Source organism: Cebus imitator, unplaced genomic scaffold (genome assembly GCF_001604975.1).
Source record: "Cebus imitator isolate Cc_AM_T3 unplaced genomic scaffold, Cebus_imitator-1.0 Scaffold84, whole genome shotgun sequence".
NCBI lineage: Eukaryota > Metazoa > Chordata > Mammalia > Primates > Cebidae > Cebus > Cebus imitator.
Genome location: NW_016107399.1, coordinates 2,462,526 through 2,482,022, shown reverse-complemented (window position 1 = coordinate 2,482,022; position 19,497 = coordinate 2,462,526). Strand labels below are relative to the sequence as shown.

General features: G+C 42.2%; 2 protein-coding genes across 2 annotated transcripts in view; one reads left to right on the top strand and one right to left on the bottom strand.

The window, feature by feature from the left end:
• ALDH9A1 (aldehyde dehydrogenase 9 family member A1) overlaps nucleotides 1–8,401 on the top strand; it is a 24,639-nt gene extending 16,238 nt beyond the window's left edge. The window contains exons 6-10 of the mRNA XM_017534055.2: nucleotides 581–769; nucleotides 1,008–1,095; nucleotides 2,554–2,695; nucleotides 5,235–5,347; nucleotides 7,492–8,401. Of these exons, the coding sequence (XP_017389544.1) occupies nucleotides 581–769; nucleotides 1,008–1,095; nucleotides 2,554–2,695; nucleotides 5,235–5,347; nucleotides 7,492–7,586 (627 nt within the window). The 3' untranslated portion in view covers nucleotides 7,587–8,401. The remainder of the gene's footprint in view (nucleotides 1–580; nucleotides 770–1,007; nucleotides 1,096–2,553; nucleotides 2,696–5,234; nucleotides 5,348–7,491) is intronic.
• Nucleotides 8,402–13,409: 5,008 nt separating this feature from the next.
• The window catches only part of MGST3 (microsomal glutathione S-transferase 3), a 23,698-nt gene continuing 17,610 nt past the window's right edge, over nucleotides 13,410–19,497 (bottom strand). Inside the window, exons 3-6 of the mRNA XM_017534053.2 lie at nucleotides 18,962–19,035; nucleotides 17,390–17,447; nucleotides 14,856–14,928; nucleotides 13,410–13,864 (exon numbers count right to left, since the gene is read on the bottom strand). Coding sequence (XP_017389542.1) covers nucleotides 13,728–13,864; nucleotides 14,856–14,928; nucleotides 17,390–17,447; nucleotides 18,962–19,035 — 342 coding nt within the window. The 3' untranslated portion in view covers nucleotides 13,410–13,727. The remainder of the gene's footprint in view (nucleotides 13,865–14,855; nucleotides 14,929–17,389; nucleotides 17,448–18,961; nucleotides 19,036–19,497) is intronic.

Sequence of the window (19,497 nt, the reverse complement as noted above, 5' to 3'; positions counted from 1 at the left end):
CAATTCTCCTGCCTCAGCCTCCTGAGTAGCTGGGACTACAGGCACGCGCCACCATGCCCAGCTAATTTTTTGTAGTTTTAGTAGAGACGGGGTTTCACCATGTTGACCAGGATGGTGTTGATCTCTTGACCTTGTGATCCACCCACCTCGGCCTCCCAAAGTGCTGGGATTACAGGCTTGAGCCACCGCGCCCGGCCCAAGACCACAGTTCTTAATACAGTTTTACTCTTCAGTTCCCTGCCATCCTTAAAATATACACCCAGATTGAGCCCCTGATAGGAGGAAGTAGGAGAGGTGCTATGGGTTATATGGATCTAGCAATGGCCTTAACAACATTTAACAAGCAAAATAAGAACTTTTACCTCAAAGGGCAGATTTTGCTTATGGAGTGATATGTCCACAATTATGTCTGTGATCCTTCTTATTCAGTATGGAGACAATTTTTTAGAAATGGAAATACCTTTTTTAAAAAATGTATAGCGTCTCTTTTCAGTTTAAAGTTTTTAGATTGCGTTCCTTTTTCCTTTTCCCTTTTTTCCCTTTATACACATAGAAATTGATGTCTCTGTTTGTCCTTTAGGTTTGCTGTAATGGCACAAGAGTATTTGTGCAGAAAGAAATTCTTGATAAATTTACAGAGGAAGTGGTGAAACAGACCCAAAGGATTAAAATTGGAGATCCCCTTCTGGAAGACACAAGGATGGGTCCACTCATCAACCGACCACACCTGGAGCGAGTCCTTGGGTTTCTTAAAGTGGCAAAGGAGCAGGTAAGAAATAATTGGCAGTAGGGTGAGTTGGGGAAGATTAAACTAGTCCTAAATCACTTACTTTGTGCCCTTTTCATGTTAATATTCATTTGACTATTAGCATTCCTGGCTGTGTTCTGCTTTGTGCCTGCACTGTGAAGACTAAGTATGCGTTTGTTCAGGATACACTTAACATTTCAGGAACGCATTTTGGGATTGTATTTTTAATACAAAAGTTTTTTTTTTCCTTTTTCGGCAGGGTGCTAAAGTGTTATGTGGTGGAGATATATATGTACCTGAAGATCCCAAATTAAAGGATGGATATTACATGAGACCTTGTGTATTAAGTATATCTTCTTTTTGTTTGCTTTTACATTATTTGAATTAAATACTGAATAGATAGAGGTGAATATTTATAAAATATGTATATGGTATAAAGCAAGGGACTGGCAAATGTGTGGTCCTACTACCCAGGTTTAAGAAGTAAACTACTACTCCATTACCTTCAGATCCTTCTGTGTGCCCCTCTTTTAGGGCACCCATATGTATTAGTTTATACAGGACCACAATTATCATTCTGGAAGTAAGGGACTAAAAAATATTAAAGTGTATATTTGACTTAAAAAATAAAGTAATTTAATTCCTTGAGAAAGTGAAGAATGTTTTTCATGTGACCTGTAGGTCATTGTATTAAACATTTTGCATTGCTATGAAGGAATATTTAAGATTAGTTTAGTAGAAAAGATGTTTATTTGATTCATGGTTCTTCAGACTGTACAGGAAGCATGGTGCCATCATCTGCTCTTGGTGAGGCCTCAGGAAGCTTTCAGTCGTGGTGGAAGGTAAAAGGGGAGCAGGCGAGTCACATGGTGAAAGAGAACAAGACAGGTTGCAGGCTCTTTCAAACAGCCAGGTCTGTGTGAACTGACAGAGCCAGAACGCACTCATTACCATGCGGAGGGCATCAAGCCATTCATGAGGGATTTGCCCCTGTGACCCAAAAACCTCCCACGAGGCCCCACCTCCCAACAATGGAAATCATGCTTCAACATGAGATTTGGAGGGGAAAAGCATCCAAACTGTATCAGTCATCAATAAAACAAAACCAGTTTGTCAGATAATGTATTAATCTTTTTAGAAATTACATAATAGTACCTCCAGTCAGTCTTAAAAATTTGGTTTTGACAGTCAAGGTGTATATGGTCATCCTACTCCCAACCATCTACTTCCTCCTACTTCGGAGGTAACTACTATTCTAAATGTTTTTAATCATTCTTGGCTTTTTGTCTAACATTTGATAGTGTATGTTAGTATCCCTTACAAAAATATTGATAGTTTTGTAGGCTTTAAACAATTATACATAGATTGAACCATGTTGTATAATTTCTTACACATTATTTGACTATAAATTAAGCTGGTTTTTGCCCCTAAGGCTGATACTGGTGTCAGTTTTTAACAGCTTTATATTTGATGCAGTGTATAACCTTTCACCCTCACTAAAAAGAACCACTGATATTTAAAAGCTGAGAAACCTAATGTCCATACCATGAATTAGATTGCAGTTATTACATGAATAGGAAAAGCTTACAATATATTGTTAAATTAATAATATTGGGCCAGGTGCAGTGGATCACTCCTGTAATCCCAGCACTTTGGGAGGCTGAGACAGAAGGGACGCTTGAGTCCAGGAGTTTGAGACCAGGCTAGGCAACATAGTGAAACCTCATCTTCAAAAAATTAGCTGGGGGTGATGGTGCACACTATGGTCCAAGCTACTCAGGAGGTTTTTATTTTAATGTTTGCAGCTAATTGCAGAGATGACATGACCTGTGTGAAAGAAGAGATCTTTGGGCCCGTTATGTCTATTTTACCATTTGACACTGAAGCTGAGGTTGTAGAAAGAGCCAATGATACCACTTTTGGACTAGCAGCTGGCGTCTTTACCAGGTATATGGAGAGGGACACTGAGAGCAGTTTTGGAGTGGGGCTACAGTATCTGCTCAGATATATAACTGATCCTTTTTTTTTTTTTTTTTTTTTTTTTTTTTTTGAGACGGGGTCTTGCTCTGTCACCAGGCTGGAGTGCAGTGGCCTAATCTCCGCTCACTGTAACCTCTGCCTCCTGGGTTCAAGCAGTTCTCCTGCCTCAGCCTCCGGGACTAGCTGGGACTACAGGTGCCTGCCACCACCCCCAGCTAATTTTTTTTGTATTTTTAGTAGAGACGGGGTTTCACCATGTTGGCCAGGATGGTCTCGATCTCTTGACCTCGTGATCCACCCGCCTCAGCCTCCCAAAGTGCTGGGATTATAGGCGTGAGCCACTGCGCCCGGCCTTGATCCTGTTCTCTCACTTTAATTTGCCCTCATAGGAGCCATCGGCGCTTTCTGTTTGCTTCAGGTTAAGTCAGAAGACACCAAAGCAGCATTTTGTAGTTTGCCGTAAATGGCCAGAGAACCCTGCTATTGAGTTTAAAATTGAGCTATAAACTTTGTTGATATAAATGTTGTCCTTTTTTATTCATTTGTTTAATAAACACTTAAGATTCTGATCTATGTAAGGCATTGGGCTAGATGTCTTTTGAAAACACACATGTCAAGGAATTTAGAAACCTCTAAGCATATAAACTGTGGGCAGTATTCTTCAAAAACATGATTTTTAGTGGCGTTATAGTAGTTCCTAACTGAAATGCATTATAACTCATGTAGCTATTTTTTCTGTGGTTGGATATTTAGGATATTGTTTCCAGTTTTAACTATTACAGCAATGTGATTAATACCTTTGTGCATAAACTTTAACCTCTGCTATTGCAAGTGAAAATGATTTGGGAGTACAATTTCTTTGAAATTAATTGCAGATTGCTTGGTTTTATGCAAACTTTGATTAGTCTTTGGCGGTAGTAGGCAGTTTTCTAAAGCTGCTTCACACTGGGGATTATGCTGTTTCTTTGGTGATACATAAATTTAATTTTTTTTTTTATAGCTTTATGGTCAGGAACTTGGGAAGAAAGCCCAAGTCTCACTTGAGGACCTGATGTAATTGCTTCTCTTTGAGCTCTGAAGAAAAGATTGAGGAGATGATCTTTTGATTTGGGGATTGAGCAGGTTAAGTGCTCTTACTTTGCTTTGCCACCCTAGTACAGACAAAGTGTAGTTACAAAGGAGGGTAACTCCAATGTGCTATTCCTTTTCTCTTACCAGCTTTGCTGGGATAATGCACATACCATACAATTCACCCACTTAAAGTGTACAGTTCAGTGGTTTTTAGTATATTTATGGAGTTGTGCAACCATTGCCATCATCTATTTTTTAGGACACTTTCGTCATCTCAAGAAGAAACTTTGTGCCCATTAACAGTTGCTCTTCATTCCTTTTCCCCACCCCCAGTCGCATCTGTTAAACTACTTTTTATCTCCATGGATTTGCCCATTCTGAAGATTTTAGGTGAATGGAATCATGCAATATGTATTCTTTTATGACTGGCTTCTTTCACTTAGCATAATGTTTTCAAGATTCATTTGTTGTGGCATTTATCATATTATTCCTGAATAACCCATTGCATGGATATGTACCACTTTTTATTCATGCATTCATCTCTTACAGACATTTGGGTTGTTTTCACTTTTTGGCTATTATGAATAATGATGCTATGAACATATGTATACAGGTCTTTGTGTGGACATATATTTTCATTTCTGTTGGGTTTATATCTAGTAGTGAATTTCTGGGTTACATGGTAACTTTATGCTTAACTTTTTGAGGAACTGCTAAACTATTCCAAATTGGCAGTGCCGTTTTACATTCCTCCCAACAACATATGAAGGTTCTAATTTGTCCGTGTCCTCACCAGCCCTTGTTATTACCTGTCCTTCTGATTTTAGCCATCCTTGGGGGTGTGAAGTAGTATCTCATTGTAGTTTTTATTTGCATTTCTGTGGGTTTTCTTTTCACTTTCTTGATAGTCTTATTTGTAGCACAAAATTTTAAATTTTGACCAATTCTAATTCTGTTTTTTTGTTTGTTTGTTACTATTGATGTTATGATCTAAGAAGTCTTTCCCTGACCCATGGTCATGAAGATTTATTCCACTGTTTTCTTCAAAGATTTTTATAATTTTCAGTCTGACCTTTTTAGGTCTGTGATACATTTAATTTTTGTATATGGTATAAGAAAGGGCTCCACCTTTTTTTTTTTTTTTTTAAATAAGCATGTAGATATCTACTTATTTCAGCACCATTTGTTGAAAAGACTGTTCTTCCCCCACTGAATTTTGGGTGCCCCTATTGCTGCTACTTATTTTAAAGATGCCTTGTGTATGGGACTATAAAACCTATGTCTGTTTTGCCTGGATGATAAAAGATTTTAAAACATTTTGAAGGAATGAGAATTTACTAAAATTTGAGAACCTAGAACTGGCCATGTAACTTTTCCTGTTAAAGTAGTAGCCTAAGAAACTCTGAATAACCAACACAGTTTTTTTTCTTCATAGGGACATCCAGCGGGCTCATAGAGTGGTAGCTGAGCTTCAGGCTGGAACCTGCTTCATTAACAACTATAACGTCAGCCCAGTGGAGTTGCCCTTTGGTGGATATAAGAAGTCAGGTAAGGAGCTGGGAGGTGTGAATGCAAACCAGGTCTCTAAAGATAGGTCATAATTCAGACCTTACAGACTAACGTTCCTAAACCTGTCTGCCTAGCGGAATCACGTGGGGAAATAAAGGTTCCTGGTCCTTCCCCAGTTCTACTGTAGCAGTCTCTGGGAATGGAAGTCAAGCATCTTCCCCTACCCAACACCCCTAGAAGGTTCTAATGTATAGCCTGGCTTGTGAACTGCTGATATATATCTCAAAAAAGTTTAACTTGTGGGTAGAATTACTTCTTCATAACGTGTGATTACTGTAAGCATAAAATCACTCCCTTAGGGGTTCTTTATCAGGGATGTCCGTCATCATCCACTGTGGAGTTCTTAGATTCCATTTAGGTAAAGTGCCTCTAAAGTTATATCTCAGTAATTTTGTTTACTCTGTTACGTCAAATTAACAAAATCTTTAAATTTATCATTAATCAATTATAATTGTTTTCGTTACACTTGATGGCATATGGGAGTATTTTTCCTTAGCCACTGCTCGTTCATTTTGTTTATTCAGTAGTCAGACATACGTTACCACAACATAGAAATTGTAAGTCTGGTATAGTATATCAGGAGAAGTTTTGAGGCCTCAGGAGTATAGCCAGAACCTTGAGGTTCTTTCTATGGTGTTTGTTGCCTGTAAATATTCATTTACATATTTCTCATACTGTTCTTTTAGAGTGAAAATGGTTTGAACTTTGTTGAGGCACCATTCTAAGAGTCTGACCTCTAGTTTCTGTGGCAGATATTTACCATCATCACAGTGTTGGCAAATATATAAACCCTGATGAACACTGATGAGATGGTAGGTGTTAATTTGACAGTCTTATTTGTCCCTGTGGGGTGCTCAGAGGAGCCACATACAGAGGCACAAGTGTTGGTGGGAGCCAAGGTGCATCTTATTAACATGTAATGTCAGTGCAGGGAATTATTTCTTTGGAATCAGCAGCTTAGGTCTTTGGAGGGCCTCCTAACTTTCCCTTTCCTTTGGACCAGGCCATGCTATGTGGGATGAGAGAGCAAGAAAGATGGCCAGATGTGCAGAGCAGCACCTGGCCTAACATGCCTGACCAGCTGTGTGCATAGAGGATTTGCAAAAGAACAAAAGTCAGAGTGAGGTCTTCCCAGGACCTTTGTGTGTGATTCCATTTGAGTGGTGCTCCCTGGAAATGTGCATTTTTGGGACCCTGGCCTTGCCCTTAGAAGGCAGAGCCTACCAAAGTCTAGCGCAGGGTGCACAGGCAGGGCCAAGGGTGGGATACTACCCTTTTAGCACAGTAACCTCCCCGACTAGTAATTGGCAGTGTCTTGGACTCTGAGTAATCAGAGGGACCTTCAGTGCCTCCTCCCCAATATGAGTTGGCAGGGTAAGATAGTAGGTTGATCTTATAGCTGTATAAGAAGTGGTGAATAGGGCCGGATGCGGTGGCTCACGCCTGTAATCCCAGCACTTTGGGAGGCCGAGGCGGGTGGATCACGAGGTCAAGGGATCGAGACCATCCTGGTCAACAGGGTGAAACCCCGTCTCTACTAAAATTACAAAACATTAGCTGGGCATGGTGGCACGTGCCTGTAATCCCAGCTACTCAGGAGGCTGAGGCAGGAGAATTGTCTCAACCCAGGAGGCGGAGGTTGCGGTGAGCCGAGATCGTGCCATTGCACTCCAGCCTGGGTAACGAGCAAAACTCCGTCTCAAAAAAAAAAAAAAAAAAGAAGTGATGAATAAGCCTATTGTGTAGAGTTAAGTTTTAAATTAGCATCAGCTTTTAAGGGTGTCAGGTTAATTGTTGTAGAGATTGCCTTTAACACTTGATATAAAATCTGAGCATTTTTCAGACCTCAACCCAGAATAGTAGGTACTTGAAGTTAAGATTCATATTGGTGGTAAGAAACGAGACCCGTGTATTTTCCAGCCCCCACCCCCAAAGGCCACTGGGTCATTTTTCCCCATGCCTAGCTCCATCCACAGCTAGTATGTGGATTGAGGACTTTATTCCAAAACATTTAGGTTCTGTGTTCTTCCCTAGCCCTGATAAGCAGTGCTCATCTTTAAAGATCATTATGACTTTTGACTGTTGTAGTGATGGCTCATCCTGACCCCTTCTCCTCCTTTCAGGATTTGGCAGAGAGAACGGCCGTGTGACAATTGAATATTATTCACAACTGAAGACTGTGTGTGTGGAGATGGGTGATGTGGAATCTGCTTTTTGAAAATCTGCAGTGAAACCTGTTGACATGGCCAGGCTGTGGAATGATGCAATCGGTCCTGTTGACAGAGGCTGTACAACTAAATGCCATTTTAAATCCAGAATTTTGGCATTCAAGATAAGAGAATGGTTCATGTTACTCTTTTTCTCTAAATCATCTTCCTCATTGAAAATGTGCATAAGTGCCTTGTAGATACTAATCAAGAAAGTTGTGATTTTCCTCAAAGTATATTTTTGTGAACTCTTTAAGTGCCAGTAATGTACTTCTAGGGAATAGGAAAGGGGACTATACATCTTCCACACATTTGGCCAGTTCACATTGTTAATTCTCTGGTGTCTTTCAAGGAACTTGGTCCTGGCTGATCCAAATGTAGTGGTATTTACAACTAATTGATCTCAGCCAGTTTGTAGATTTCTTTGTTCCTTCTCCATTCCCACTTCTTCACTTGACTAGTCTTCGGGGGAAAAAAAAAAAAAAAAAAAAACTGTTGTTTTTTTGTAGGTTCCTGGTAGAATCGGTAGAGATGGTTTCAGCTTACATTTTTTAAAACTATATTTCCCTTGTCATTCTATTGTGAAAGCTGACAACCGGGATAGAGAGGGGATTAGATAATAGATGGGGTCGAATTCTGTGTGAAAGGTTAATTTGCCTAGTAAGCGCTTTGTCTCTGTTCACTACTGTGATAGGAAACCTTTCTCCCTATCTTGGGTTCTTGAACTACAGCCTGCTGTCTTAAACTAGCAGAGCTACCCTTTAAATGTACAAATTACTTGTATGCCAATGTAATATAGTGAAATTAAAACAAATCACGCTGTTAATTCTTTTGCATTCGTGTTTTGAAACAAAACATATCTTAAAGTTTTAAAAGGACAGAGGATAGGGCTGATGTGAAAAGCACAAGACGGGGGGATTTGATCTTTGCAGTAAGAACAAAGGGCAGGTTTAGTTGTGGTGATGAACTTTTTATGGTCAGGTAAGCATTTAGGCTCCATGTTCATTCTCACCGGGAATAAGCAGTGCCTGCCTGTGAAGAGCATTCAGATCACTGGCTTTTCAGCCTATTGCAGTCATGCCTCACTCTGCCCCCTTCTCTTCCTTCCAGGGGAATAGTTTATAAATAATAGCTAATTTAGTAGTCAGAGATAAGGGATGCTTATCACTGGGCCTGGATCTAATTATGTATTATGATGAGCAAGTACTGCAGTTTTAGAGCATAGGAACCACCAAATCAGCCTTTTTTGGTGTTTCTTTGCACAGAGGACACATATGTGATACTGGACAAAGCCAACAGCTTTATCTTAACCCTGTGTCCCAGGGGATCCTGTGTACCTTAAACAGTAGGAGCTGCCTGGGAGAAGATAAGTTTCTGATAGTCCCTCTAAAGCAAGCTTGTCTAGTCTGCGGCCCACAGTCCATATGTGGCCCAGGACAGCTTTGAATGCAGCCAAACACAAATTTGTAAACTTTCTTAAAACATGAGATTTTTTTTTAAGCTCATCAGCTATCGTTTAATTTTATGTGTCTACGTGTGGCCCGAGACCATTTTTCTTCTTCCAGTGTAGCCTAGGGAAGCCAAATGATTGGACACCTCTGCAAGATAAAATAGCAGGGGAAAGGGAAGCAACATTTAAGTACTCACTGTGCTCCTGCTGCTACATTCCTTCTCATTTAATGCTCACAGTAAGCCTAAGAAAGGGATTATCTCTGATTTTCAAATGAAGAAACAGATTTGGAGACGTCTTGGTCCCAGGCAAGCGTGATATTTTAAGCCTACATATAAAATTATGTATCTTTTCATCCATGGTTCCTGGCTCATAATTCCTTTGGTGCCATTTTTTGTTACAATGTTAGGGCACTCTAGGGCTCAGAAAACAGAACGTCTCTCTCTGACCTTCTGCCCTCCTTCTTACCTGCCCAAGCCAAGGCTCTAATCTTCCACCACTTTTCTGATTATGGGTTATAAGACTCTCATTTTAGAAGGGGTCTTGCCTGCTGCCCTGCAGGAAGAAGTGCTGCATAGACAGGCCAAGAATCTGCAGACAGGCCTTGCCGGGTTTCCCACTCAGTCTCCTTTGTATTAGATCATACCCCATTAGTCATGACTGTCTAATGAAGTCTTTATAAGAGGCTCAAGAGAACAGGCTTCAGCGAGCTTCTGGAGAGCTGAACATTCTGGAGGGCTTACAGGAAGGTAAATAACACACGCATGTGCCAGGAAGGTTGTGTACCCTAACTCCATGGGAACAGAGGCTCCTATGCTTGGGACCCTTCCAGACCTAGCTCTGTGTATCCCTTCATTTAGTTATTTGTATCCTTTAAAATACGTTTTTTTTTTTTTCCTGGAAACAGGGTCTCGCTTTGTCACCCAGTGTCTTGCTCTGTCCTGTCACTGTACAGTGGTGTGATCATGGCTAACTGAAGCCTTGACCTTTCCGGGCTCAAGTGAATCTCACACCTCTCAGCCTCCCCAGTAGCTGGGAATACAGGCATGTGCCACCAGGCCTGGCTAATTGTTGTATTTTCTGTAGAGATAGGGTTTCACCATGTTGTCCAGGCTGGTCTTGAACTCCTGGGCTCAAGTGATCCTCCAACTTCGGCCTCTCAGAGTGCTGGGATTACAGGTGTGAGCCACTGCACCGGGCCTAGGATATTCTTTGTAATAAACCGGTAAATGCATTTCTGAGTTCTGTAAGCCACTGTAGCAAATTAATTGAACCTCAACTTCAAGCCAGTGGGTTGAGATCCAGAAGCCTGGACTGGCAGCTGGTTGGGTGGGGGACAGTCTTGTGGGACTGAGCCCTCAACCTGTGGGATCTGATGCTCTCTCCTGGTAGATAGTGTCAGAATTGAATTGGAGGATGACCAGCCGGTGTCCTGCAGAACTGATTGTCTGCTTGGTGTGTGAACAGAAAACCCCAACATTTGGTCACAGAAGTCTTCTGTGTTGATTGTTGTATGAGTGCAGAGGAAAAACAGTTTGTCTTTCACATCGGTCTCCAAGTTGAGTGGCAACTTCAAGCCAGTTGTGAGCCTACAATTCCCATGCTTTCTGCTACCCTCCCTGTTTCCTAGAACTGAACCTAGTATATTAGTTTCTATGCTTGCAGTAACAAATTATACCAACTTAGCAGCTTAAAAGAACACACATTTATTATCTTACAGCTCTGGAAGTCAGAAGTCCCAAAATGGTTTTACTTGGCAAAAACCAAGTTGTCAGGGCCGTACTCCTTCAAGAGGCTGTAGGAGAGAATCCTTTTCCAGCTTCTAGAGTGGCATTCCTTGCATTCCTTGGCTGGTGTTCCCCACCTCTTAGATGCCAGCAGCTTAGCATCTTCAAAATCTCTCCTTGTTCCGGCTGCCTTCTTCCCTGTGTAGTCAAACTTGCCTTTGCCTCCCTCTTAGAAGAACACTTAAAGGACATTTAGGGCCTATGCCTATGATCTCAGCAGTTTGGGAGGCCAAGGTGGGAAAATTGCTTGAGGCTAGGAGTTTGAGACTAGCCTGGGCAATATCAAAATGACAAACGGATCACATGAAAGATGCTCCTTGACTTACGATGGGGCTACATCCTGAGAAAACCAGCATAAGTTGAAAATATTCAAAGCTGAAATTGCATTTAATACACCTAACCTACTGAACATCATAGCTTAGTCTAGTGACCTTAAATATGCTCCAAACACTTACATTAGCCTACAGTTGAGCAAAATCATCTGACACAAAGCCTCTTTTATAATGAAGTGTTGAATATTTCATTTACTGAATACTGAAAAGTGAAAAACAGAATGATTGTATTGACACTCAAAGTATGATTCCTATGGAATGAGTATGGCTTTTTTTTTCTTTTTTTGAGATGAGTCTTGCTCTGTTGCCCAGGCTGGAGTGCAGTGGTTTGATCTCGGCTCATTGCACCCTCCACTTGCTAGGTTCAAGTGATTCTCCTCCCTCAGCCCCCCAAGTAGCTGGGATTACAGGTGTGCACCACATCACCTGGCTAATTTTTGTATCTTTAGTAGAGATGGGGTTTTACCATGTTGGCGAGGCTAGTCTCGAACTCCTGATCTCAGGTGAGCCACCCACCTTGGCCTCCCAAAGTGCTGGGATTAATAGGCGTGAGCCAGAACACCCAGCCTGAGTATTGATGTTGCGCCATTGTAATGTTGAAAAATTATTAAGTCCAACTGTCATAAGTTGGGGACCATCTGTAGTTTGCAAAGTATACCCTGTTAAGACTTTTAAAGGTGAGAAAGCCAGCTTCGTCTCCAGGTCTTCCCTGCTCTGCTTCACTGATGCCTGTTGTTCTCTGTGCAGTGAGAAAGGAAACCTCAGCAAGTTCTCTGGCCTCTCTAGATGTGTTTCTTATGAAGCAAAAACCAGAAACCTGTCTTATTACAAATTCTCAATTGTATCATTTTTTCAAGTCAGGACCAGAAATCCTTACCATTCATCATAATCATCATTTCATAAAGGAACATTTTATTGTAAAAAATACAAGTGAAAACTTAAGAAAAGCAGTCTTCATTTTCCTTATTTTCCTCTCCATTGGTGAAACTTTCTCATGAACTAACACTGGAGTGTGTGCTGATCTGGTCCAGCCTCCTCATCAAATGCCCCAAGGGCTCCAGGTGGCCATTTGGCCAAGGCTGACCATCTTCAATGGCTGGCCGTGGCATTCTGTCCTTAAATGCTTCATCTTCAGAGCTTATGCAATAAACTGGTCCGATTGAAAATGCATGGATTTTAGAGTCAGAACTGGGTTCAAATACTGTCTCTTATCCTCACAGGCTATTGAGCATTTGAAAAAGGGCTAGTACAACTGAAGAACTGCTTCTTTGTTTTATTTAAGTTTTATTAATTTAAATTTAGATGACCACATGTGACCAATTGGACAGCGCAGGTCTAGACATTATATTTCCTCTTAAGGTAGTTTATGGCCACATCCATGTTTTGGAGTAACTGTCTTATTCTGCCAACTTGGCAGTGTTCTCTAAACCAACTGAAATCTTGTAAGTCTTCCTCATTTATACCTATGCAGTCAGATCTTTGTTTCTAAATGTAGAAAGTTACATTCATCTCTAAATTTCATCTTACATTTAGTCTGTTGCTTCAGTTTTTAAGCGATAGAAACAATCTTCAATAGAAACTGAAATTTTTTTTTTTTTCCTGAGGCAGAGTTTTGCTCTTGTTGCCCAGGCTGAGTGCAATAGCATGATCTCAGCTCACTGCAACCTCCACTTCCGGGTTCAAGTGATTGTCCTGCCTTAGCCTCCCAAGTAGATGGGATTACAGGCATGTGCCATCATGCCCAGCTAATTTTGTATTTTTAGTAGAGATGGGGTTTCTCCATGTTGGTCAGGCTGGTCTTGAACTCCCGACCTCAGGTGATTCACCCACCTCGGCCTCCTACAGTGCTGGGATTATAGGTGTGAGCCACCGTGCCCGGACTAGAAACTTAATTTTTATTTGTTTGTTGGAGACAGGGTCTTGCTCTATCACCCATGCTGGAGTACAGCAGTGTGATCATAACTCACTGCAACCTTGATGTCCTGGGCTCAAGTGATCCTCCCACCTTAGCCTCCCAAGTAGCTAGGACTACAGATGCTTGTCATCATGCCTGGCTAATGGTTGTATTTTTTTGTAGAGACGGGGTTTTGCCATGTTACCCAGCTGGTCTTCAACTTTTGGGCTCAAGCATTCCTTTCACCTTGGCCTCCCAAAGTGCTGGAATTACAGGAGTGAGCCACTGTGTGCAGCTGAGATTTAAAAAAAAAAAATCTTTACTGTTAGCCGAAGTATCTGTAGCAAGTAATAATAGTATATCCTGAGAGCTAAAAGATTTTTCTTTAATTTCTCATCACTGTGGTATGACTATACATCTATCACTACAATCAGACTTTTTCTCAACTTCACATACTATGAAAGCATCTGCTGGCAGGATGAGGAAAGGGCACAATACTTGTGGCTCCTCTCTCATCTAGTAGGACTAGGCTACTGACATCAGATACAGACTCAAACAGAAATGAGTGGTAGGAGTCGGGGTTTAGGTATGAGGCAGATGCCATGTAAGTTTATTATATTTAGGAAAAAAAATATAACTGGAAATAAAGGTAAGTCATTTGAATGAGAGTTCTGAAAGCCCTATAATCTTTAATGGCAGCATTTGGATCCACTGCCCAAGCCACTTTTAACCCAACCAAGATGCTGGAAAGCAGAACACACGGTTGTGCCCATCAAACCCAGGAGGGCGATGGACCCCAGGGCTCCTCGACTACGCTTGCTGGGGTCTGAAAAAGAAGAAAGAACAGAAGAAGTTACCAGGAATGCTCCAGAATTAGGATGCTTTCAACATCCACAAGCCAATCTATCATGGCATCTGAGGTTGTATGTTAGACAAACTAGTCTTAGGAGGTTAACTAATTCTTTAGCCTGAAGCTTTCAGCAAGTCAGATACTACATGCCAAGTAATGTGCCATAGCAGCATTACCTGGACCTTAGAAAATTATGGAACAATAATTACAGCAACTTTGCTCTAGGACCTTTGAAAGTAGTTCCCTCTTTTTCAAAGAAGTACAGCCCAAAATGGTTTTCCCTCCTCCTTACTCAGACATAGCAGGTATAGTTAATGGTTAGGCTCTGGAGTCAGACTGCATGGGCTTAATTCCTAGTTTATGCTCTGTGATCTAGGGCTTTTATCGTTCTGAGCCCCAGTTTCTTAATTTGTAAAGTGGGATAATATCTGTATTATGGAATTGTTGTAAGGTTAAAAAACATATGCAAAGTTCTTAGGGTAGTGGTTGGCACATAGAGAATGCTCAATAAAAATAAGTTTTGTTACAATTGAAAGATTAGTCAAAGGAAAACAGACCTTTCACTTAAATATCAAGAGACTTCCCCTTTTCTTAAATTCCCAAGAAGAAAAATACAGCAGCGTAAGATTTTATTTAGTTTTTTGAGATAGGATCTTGCTCTGTCTCCCAGACTGGAGCGCAGTGGTGCAGTCATGGCCCGCAGCAGCCTGAAATTGCTGGGCTGAGACAATCCTCCAGCCTCAGGCTCCCAAGTGGGTGCGGCTACAGGTGTGACCACACATCCAGCTAATTTTTGTGATTTTTGTAGAGACAGGTTTTCACCAGGTTGCCCAGACTCATCTCCAACTCTTGAGCTCCTGCCTTGGCCTCCCAAAGTGCTGGCATTACAGGTGAGCCATTGTGCCTGGCCAGCACAGGATTTAAAATTTAAAATTTGTTTTCTTGGCAAATGTCAATATATACTTACCTCCCGTGTAATAGCCATAAGCATAAAGAACTCGTCCAACAATCCAGGCCAAGCCCAAGCCAGACGCTATACGCTAAGAAAAAAGGGCTACATTAGTATTTGCATGAAAGAAACAAGCACAACTTTATTAACAACTAGGGTTGATTATACACTATGTTAGCAAAAAGTCAATAATTTCATGGATTTGGCCAACTACTCCCCACCCAAATTAGGTAGAATTAAGTTACTTGTTTCAGTCAGGAAAATAAAAAATCTGTGATTCTTCTATGAACTGCTTGGCTTGTGAACCTGGGAGATGAGTACTGGCCTTCTCCTAGACAGGTGTGATGGAAGGAATCCCTCTGCTTGCCCTGGGCATCTTGGGGAACTTGTGCTAGAGCAAGAGAAGGACATGTGGGCCGGGGGGGTCAAGGTAAGCCGGAAGAGAGAACTGCCCCAAACTCAGGACTAGGGGAAATGCCCTGTTTTCTCAAATGGGCCTCTGAGCATGAGATTGACTGAAAACTCAGTTGCTGTTCTGTGTGAAGTCAGTCACTGGCAGGGCTGGGAGCAGGCGTGTCTGCAGCCTACACTAGGGGTACATGGTCTTTGAGGGAAAAGTCTCCCTGTGCCCACCCAATGCCCTTGAAAAGAGAGAGTAAAAACAGATTAAAAAATCCATCCCTTTGGCCAGCATGCTGGGGTGAACAAAGAGAGTGTGTGAGAAGGCTGCCTTCCCCAGTGTTTTCCAGTGCTACCGGTAGGGACAAAGTTACTTCATCAGGGTTTTTGTTTGAGTTGATTTTGGGTAACACTAAATATCAACAGGAGGTTTGAAAATAGGTGCCAGTCCTTGAGTCACGATTTAGCAGCTCCAGTCTCTGCCAGGCCCTTTACTATCATGTTGCCTAACGACTGGTAACCTGGGAACAATTGTTAAGTGCTTGCCCCCAGACTGGCTCTTATTTTTCAGAACTACCCATAAGGAATGGGATCCAGGGATGTGGGACAGGAATGGGGATGGAGTGGGGACACAAGTGAGACCTGGGCTATTCAGATCAGCTAGTCTGGTCACTTGCTAGGAATAGGGATTTTTATAGGCACCAGAAAGATAACCTTTTCTAAGAGATACAAGAGCAGTAGATGTTTCTTTGAAAAAAAAATGCAGGCCTTCAAGGTCATGAGCAGTAGGTGTGGCATTCTGGCAGCTTTTTAAGAAAAGTACAAGGCATTCAGGTATGGACCAGATGGTTAGGAAATCCTTAGAACCAGAAGTCTGAAGGGTCACTGCTCTGGTCAGAACTGTTTCAGGAGATAAGCTGGCCTCAGAGAAGGGAACACTTCTGTCCAAGACAAGACCCAAATGACAATTAATTAGAGGCAGGTAAACTTGCTTTAGTTAGATATGTTTAAGTGCAGACGAAATCTGCAGCCCACAGGGCCATCTATACTGCAGAGGCCTGCAAGGCCCCGGTGAGCTGCCTCATCACCCCACTGCCCTCTGTAGCTGCCCCTCTCCTGGCTCCACTGGCTTCTCACTGCTCACCAAACAAACCAGACAGGAGCTTGCCTCAGGCCTTGCTCTTCTGGCCAGAGGTCAGGAGACATGTGTAGTACCTGCTCCCTCACCTCCTTTTTTTTTTTTTTTTTTTTTTTTTTTGAGACAGAGTTTCACTCTGTTGCCAGGCGCTAGGCTGGAGTGCAGTGGCACAATCTCGGCTCACTGCAACCTCCACCTCCCGGGTTCAAGCAAGTCTCCTGCCTCAGCCTCCCGAGTAGCTGGGACTACAGGCGCACACCACCGCGCCCAGCTAGTTTTTGTATTTTTAGTAGAGACGGGGTTTCACCATGTTGGCCAGGATGGTCTTGATCTCTTGACCTCATGATCCGCCCACCTCGGCCTCCCAAAGTGCTGGGATTACAGGCTTGAGCCACCGCACCTGGCCCCTCACCTCCTTCTATACTTGCTTAACTATCATCTCAGCAAAGCCCTCCTCCCTGACCACACTATTGAAAATTATCCCACTCCACACCCCCTTTCCATCTTCCCTGCTTTGTTTTCTTCTGTGCACTCACCACCTCCTAACACATGATGAATTTACTTAGGTTGCTTTTTGTCTGTGACCACCCCACGCCCTGCAACAAAAAGACAAGCTCTGTGAAACCAGGGGTCTTTGTCTGCTTTGCTCACTGCTGTGACCCCAGGTGGTGAGTAAACGTTTGTTGTGTGAATGAATGAATAGGACAAATGAACTCCTAAAGACATGAAACTAGAACCAGACAGACCTGGGTTCAAATTCTGTTTCTGCTACTCTGTAGCTATTTGACCTTGTGAAGTTTAAATAGTATCTGAGAGGCTTTTCCTTATGTGTAAAAAATGAGGAAAACCCCACCTACTTTAAAGAACTCTGTAAGAAATAACTGAATAAAATCATTTAAAATATATAGTGCCTAGACACTGAAGATATTCATTAAAAGTTTATTTCCTTCTTCTGTCCCTGATAATAGCTCAGTAAACTACATCCAAATAGATGAACACTTCCTGGAAAACTTACCGGGTGGTAAACACCTCCAACAGCTAGAAAAAATAAGAAGGGAGGATACACTTCCAACCTGGAATTGACAGAGAGAAACTTTTAAAAAGTGCTCCTTTTAAGTATGTCTCTGCAGAATTAGAAATCTTTTTTTTTTTTTTTTTTTTTTCTTTTTTTTTGAAACACAGTCTCGCTCTGTTGCCCAGGCTGGAGTGCAGTGGCATGATCTTGGCTCACTGTAACTTCTGCCTCCTGGGTTCAAGCAGTTCTCCTGCCTCAACCTCCCAGGTAGCTGGGACTACAGGCACACACTACTACACCTGGCTAATTTCTCTATTTTTATTAGAGATGGGGTTTCACCACATTGTCCAGACTGGTCTCAAACTACTGACCTCGTGATCCATCCGCCTCAGCCTCCCAAAGTGCTGGGATTACAGGTGTTAGCCACTGCACCCGGCCACACTTTTTTTTTTTTTTTTGGAGAGGGCATCTCACTCTCACCCAGGCTGAAGTACAATGGTGCAATCTCGGCTCACTGCAACCTCCACCTCCCACGTTCAAGTGATTCTCGTGCCCCAGCTTCCTGAGTAGCTGGGACTACAGGTGCATGCCACCCTGCCTGGCTGATTTTTGTAGAGATGGGGTTTCACCATATTGGCCAGGCCGGTCTCAAACTCCTGACCTCAAGTGACCCACCCACTCTGGCCTCCCAAAATGCTGGGATTACAGGTGTGAGCCCATTGCACCTGATCAGCACCATGAATCTTTAAATCTTCCCTGCCAAGTTAGAAACTTGAGAGTAAAAATAAACATTGACTGCAGGGAGAAGAGCTGGTCACTAACATCCACCCTCCTTTGTTCTGCATGGGATTATGGTCACTTGGAACATGCTGAGTAAAAGGACCTCACATCTAACAAATGGAAGTGGAAGGTCCTGGCGAGTCAAAGTGGGTTTCCTTACAGCACTCAAAATCTCTCCACTCCCTGGGCCTGCGAGAGGCTTAAACATCAGTTTAGATGGGTCATGCTGCAAAACTGTAGCAGGTAATACAACCACGAAGACGTTTTTTGAAAAGAATATTAAGAAATCGCACCATTCCAAGCACTCTTAAGTTTGCTTAATAGTCAATCTGTTCACATGCATAATTTTTTTTTTTTTTTCTGAGACGGAGTCCAACTCTGTCGCCAGGCTGGAGTGTAATGGTGCAATCTGGGCTCACTGCAATCTCTGCCTCCCAGTTTCAAGCGATTCTCCTGCCTCAGCCTCCCAAGTAGCTGGGACTACAGGTGTGCACCATCACACCCAGCTAATTTTTGTATTTTTAGTAGAGATGGGGTTTCACCATATTGGCCAGGATGGTCTCAATCTCTTGACCTCATGATCTGCTCGTCTCAGCCTCCCAAAGTGCTGGGATTATAGGCATGAGCCACCACACCCGGCACCCATATATAATCTTTAAATACTTTTGATGAGATGCCTATGTCTGTCACCATCACTATGACTCAGCAAATACAGAGCACTAAGGGATGAGGTGTGAGACAGAAAACACCCACTCTCAGATGTCTTTGGTGCCCGGCAGGGCCAACACTCACGTGTTCTGGTGGGCTCGCTGAATGCAGTTGAATAGGTGCCCATTTTCATGGTCCGTGCTGTACATGGTAGGATACTGTCACAACAAAGCACATATTGATCAGATGGTCAAGAGTAGTGTTCACTGTTGAAACTTAAAATCAACCTTAAAAATAATATACTGCAAAGTATCTTCTTTCATACCCTTGATAGATGACCATTCAATTTTTGCTTAAATATTTATAGTGGCAAGGGTCTCAATTCTCATAAGCAGATCCAACATTTGTATTAAATATCCAGGAATAAGAATGTATGTCTGTGCTGTAGTTGCACAAGCGCCAGAGGCAGCTTTGTACCAAACTCAGTGCTTTTCATTGACATTAAGCATCAATGGTGGATTTCAGATGCATTACAAGGATACCGTAGGGAAATAGAGCCTTCCTAAGAGTCATCAAATACCACATCATTTTAAGATTTCCCTTAATGGAAGAACAGAAATAGAGTGTGTGAGAATCTTAATGGAAGTGTCCATTGGAAGGAAAAAAAAAAAAAAAAAAAA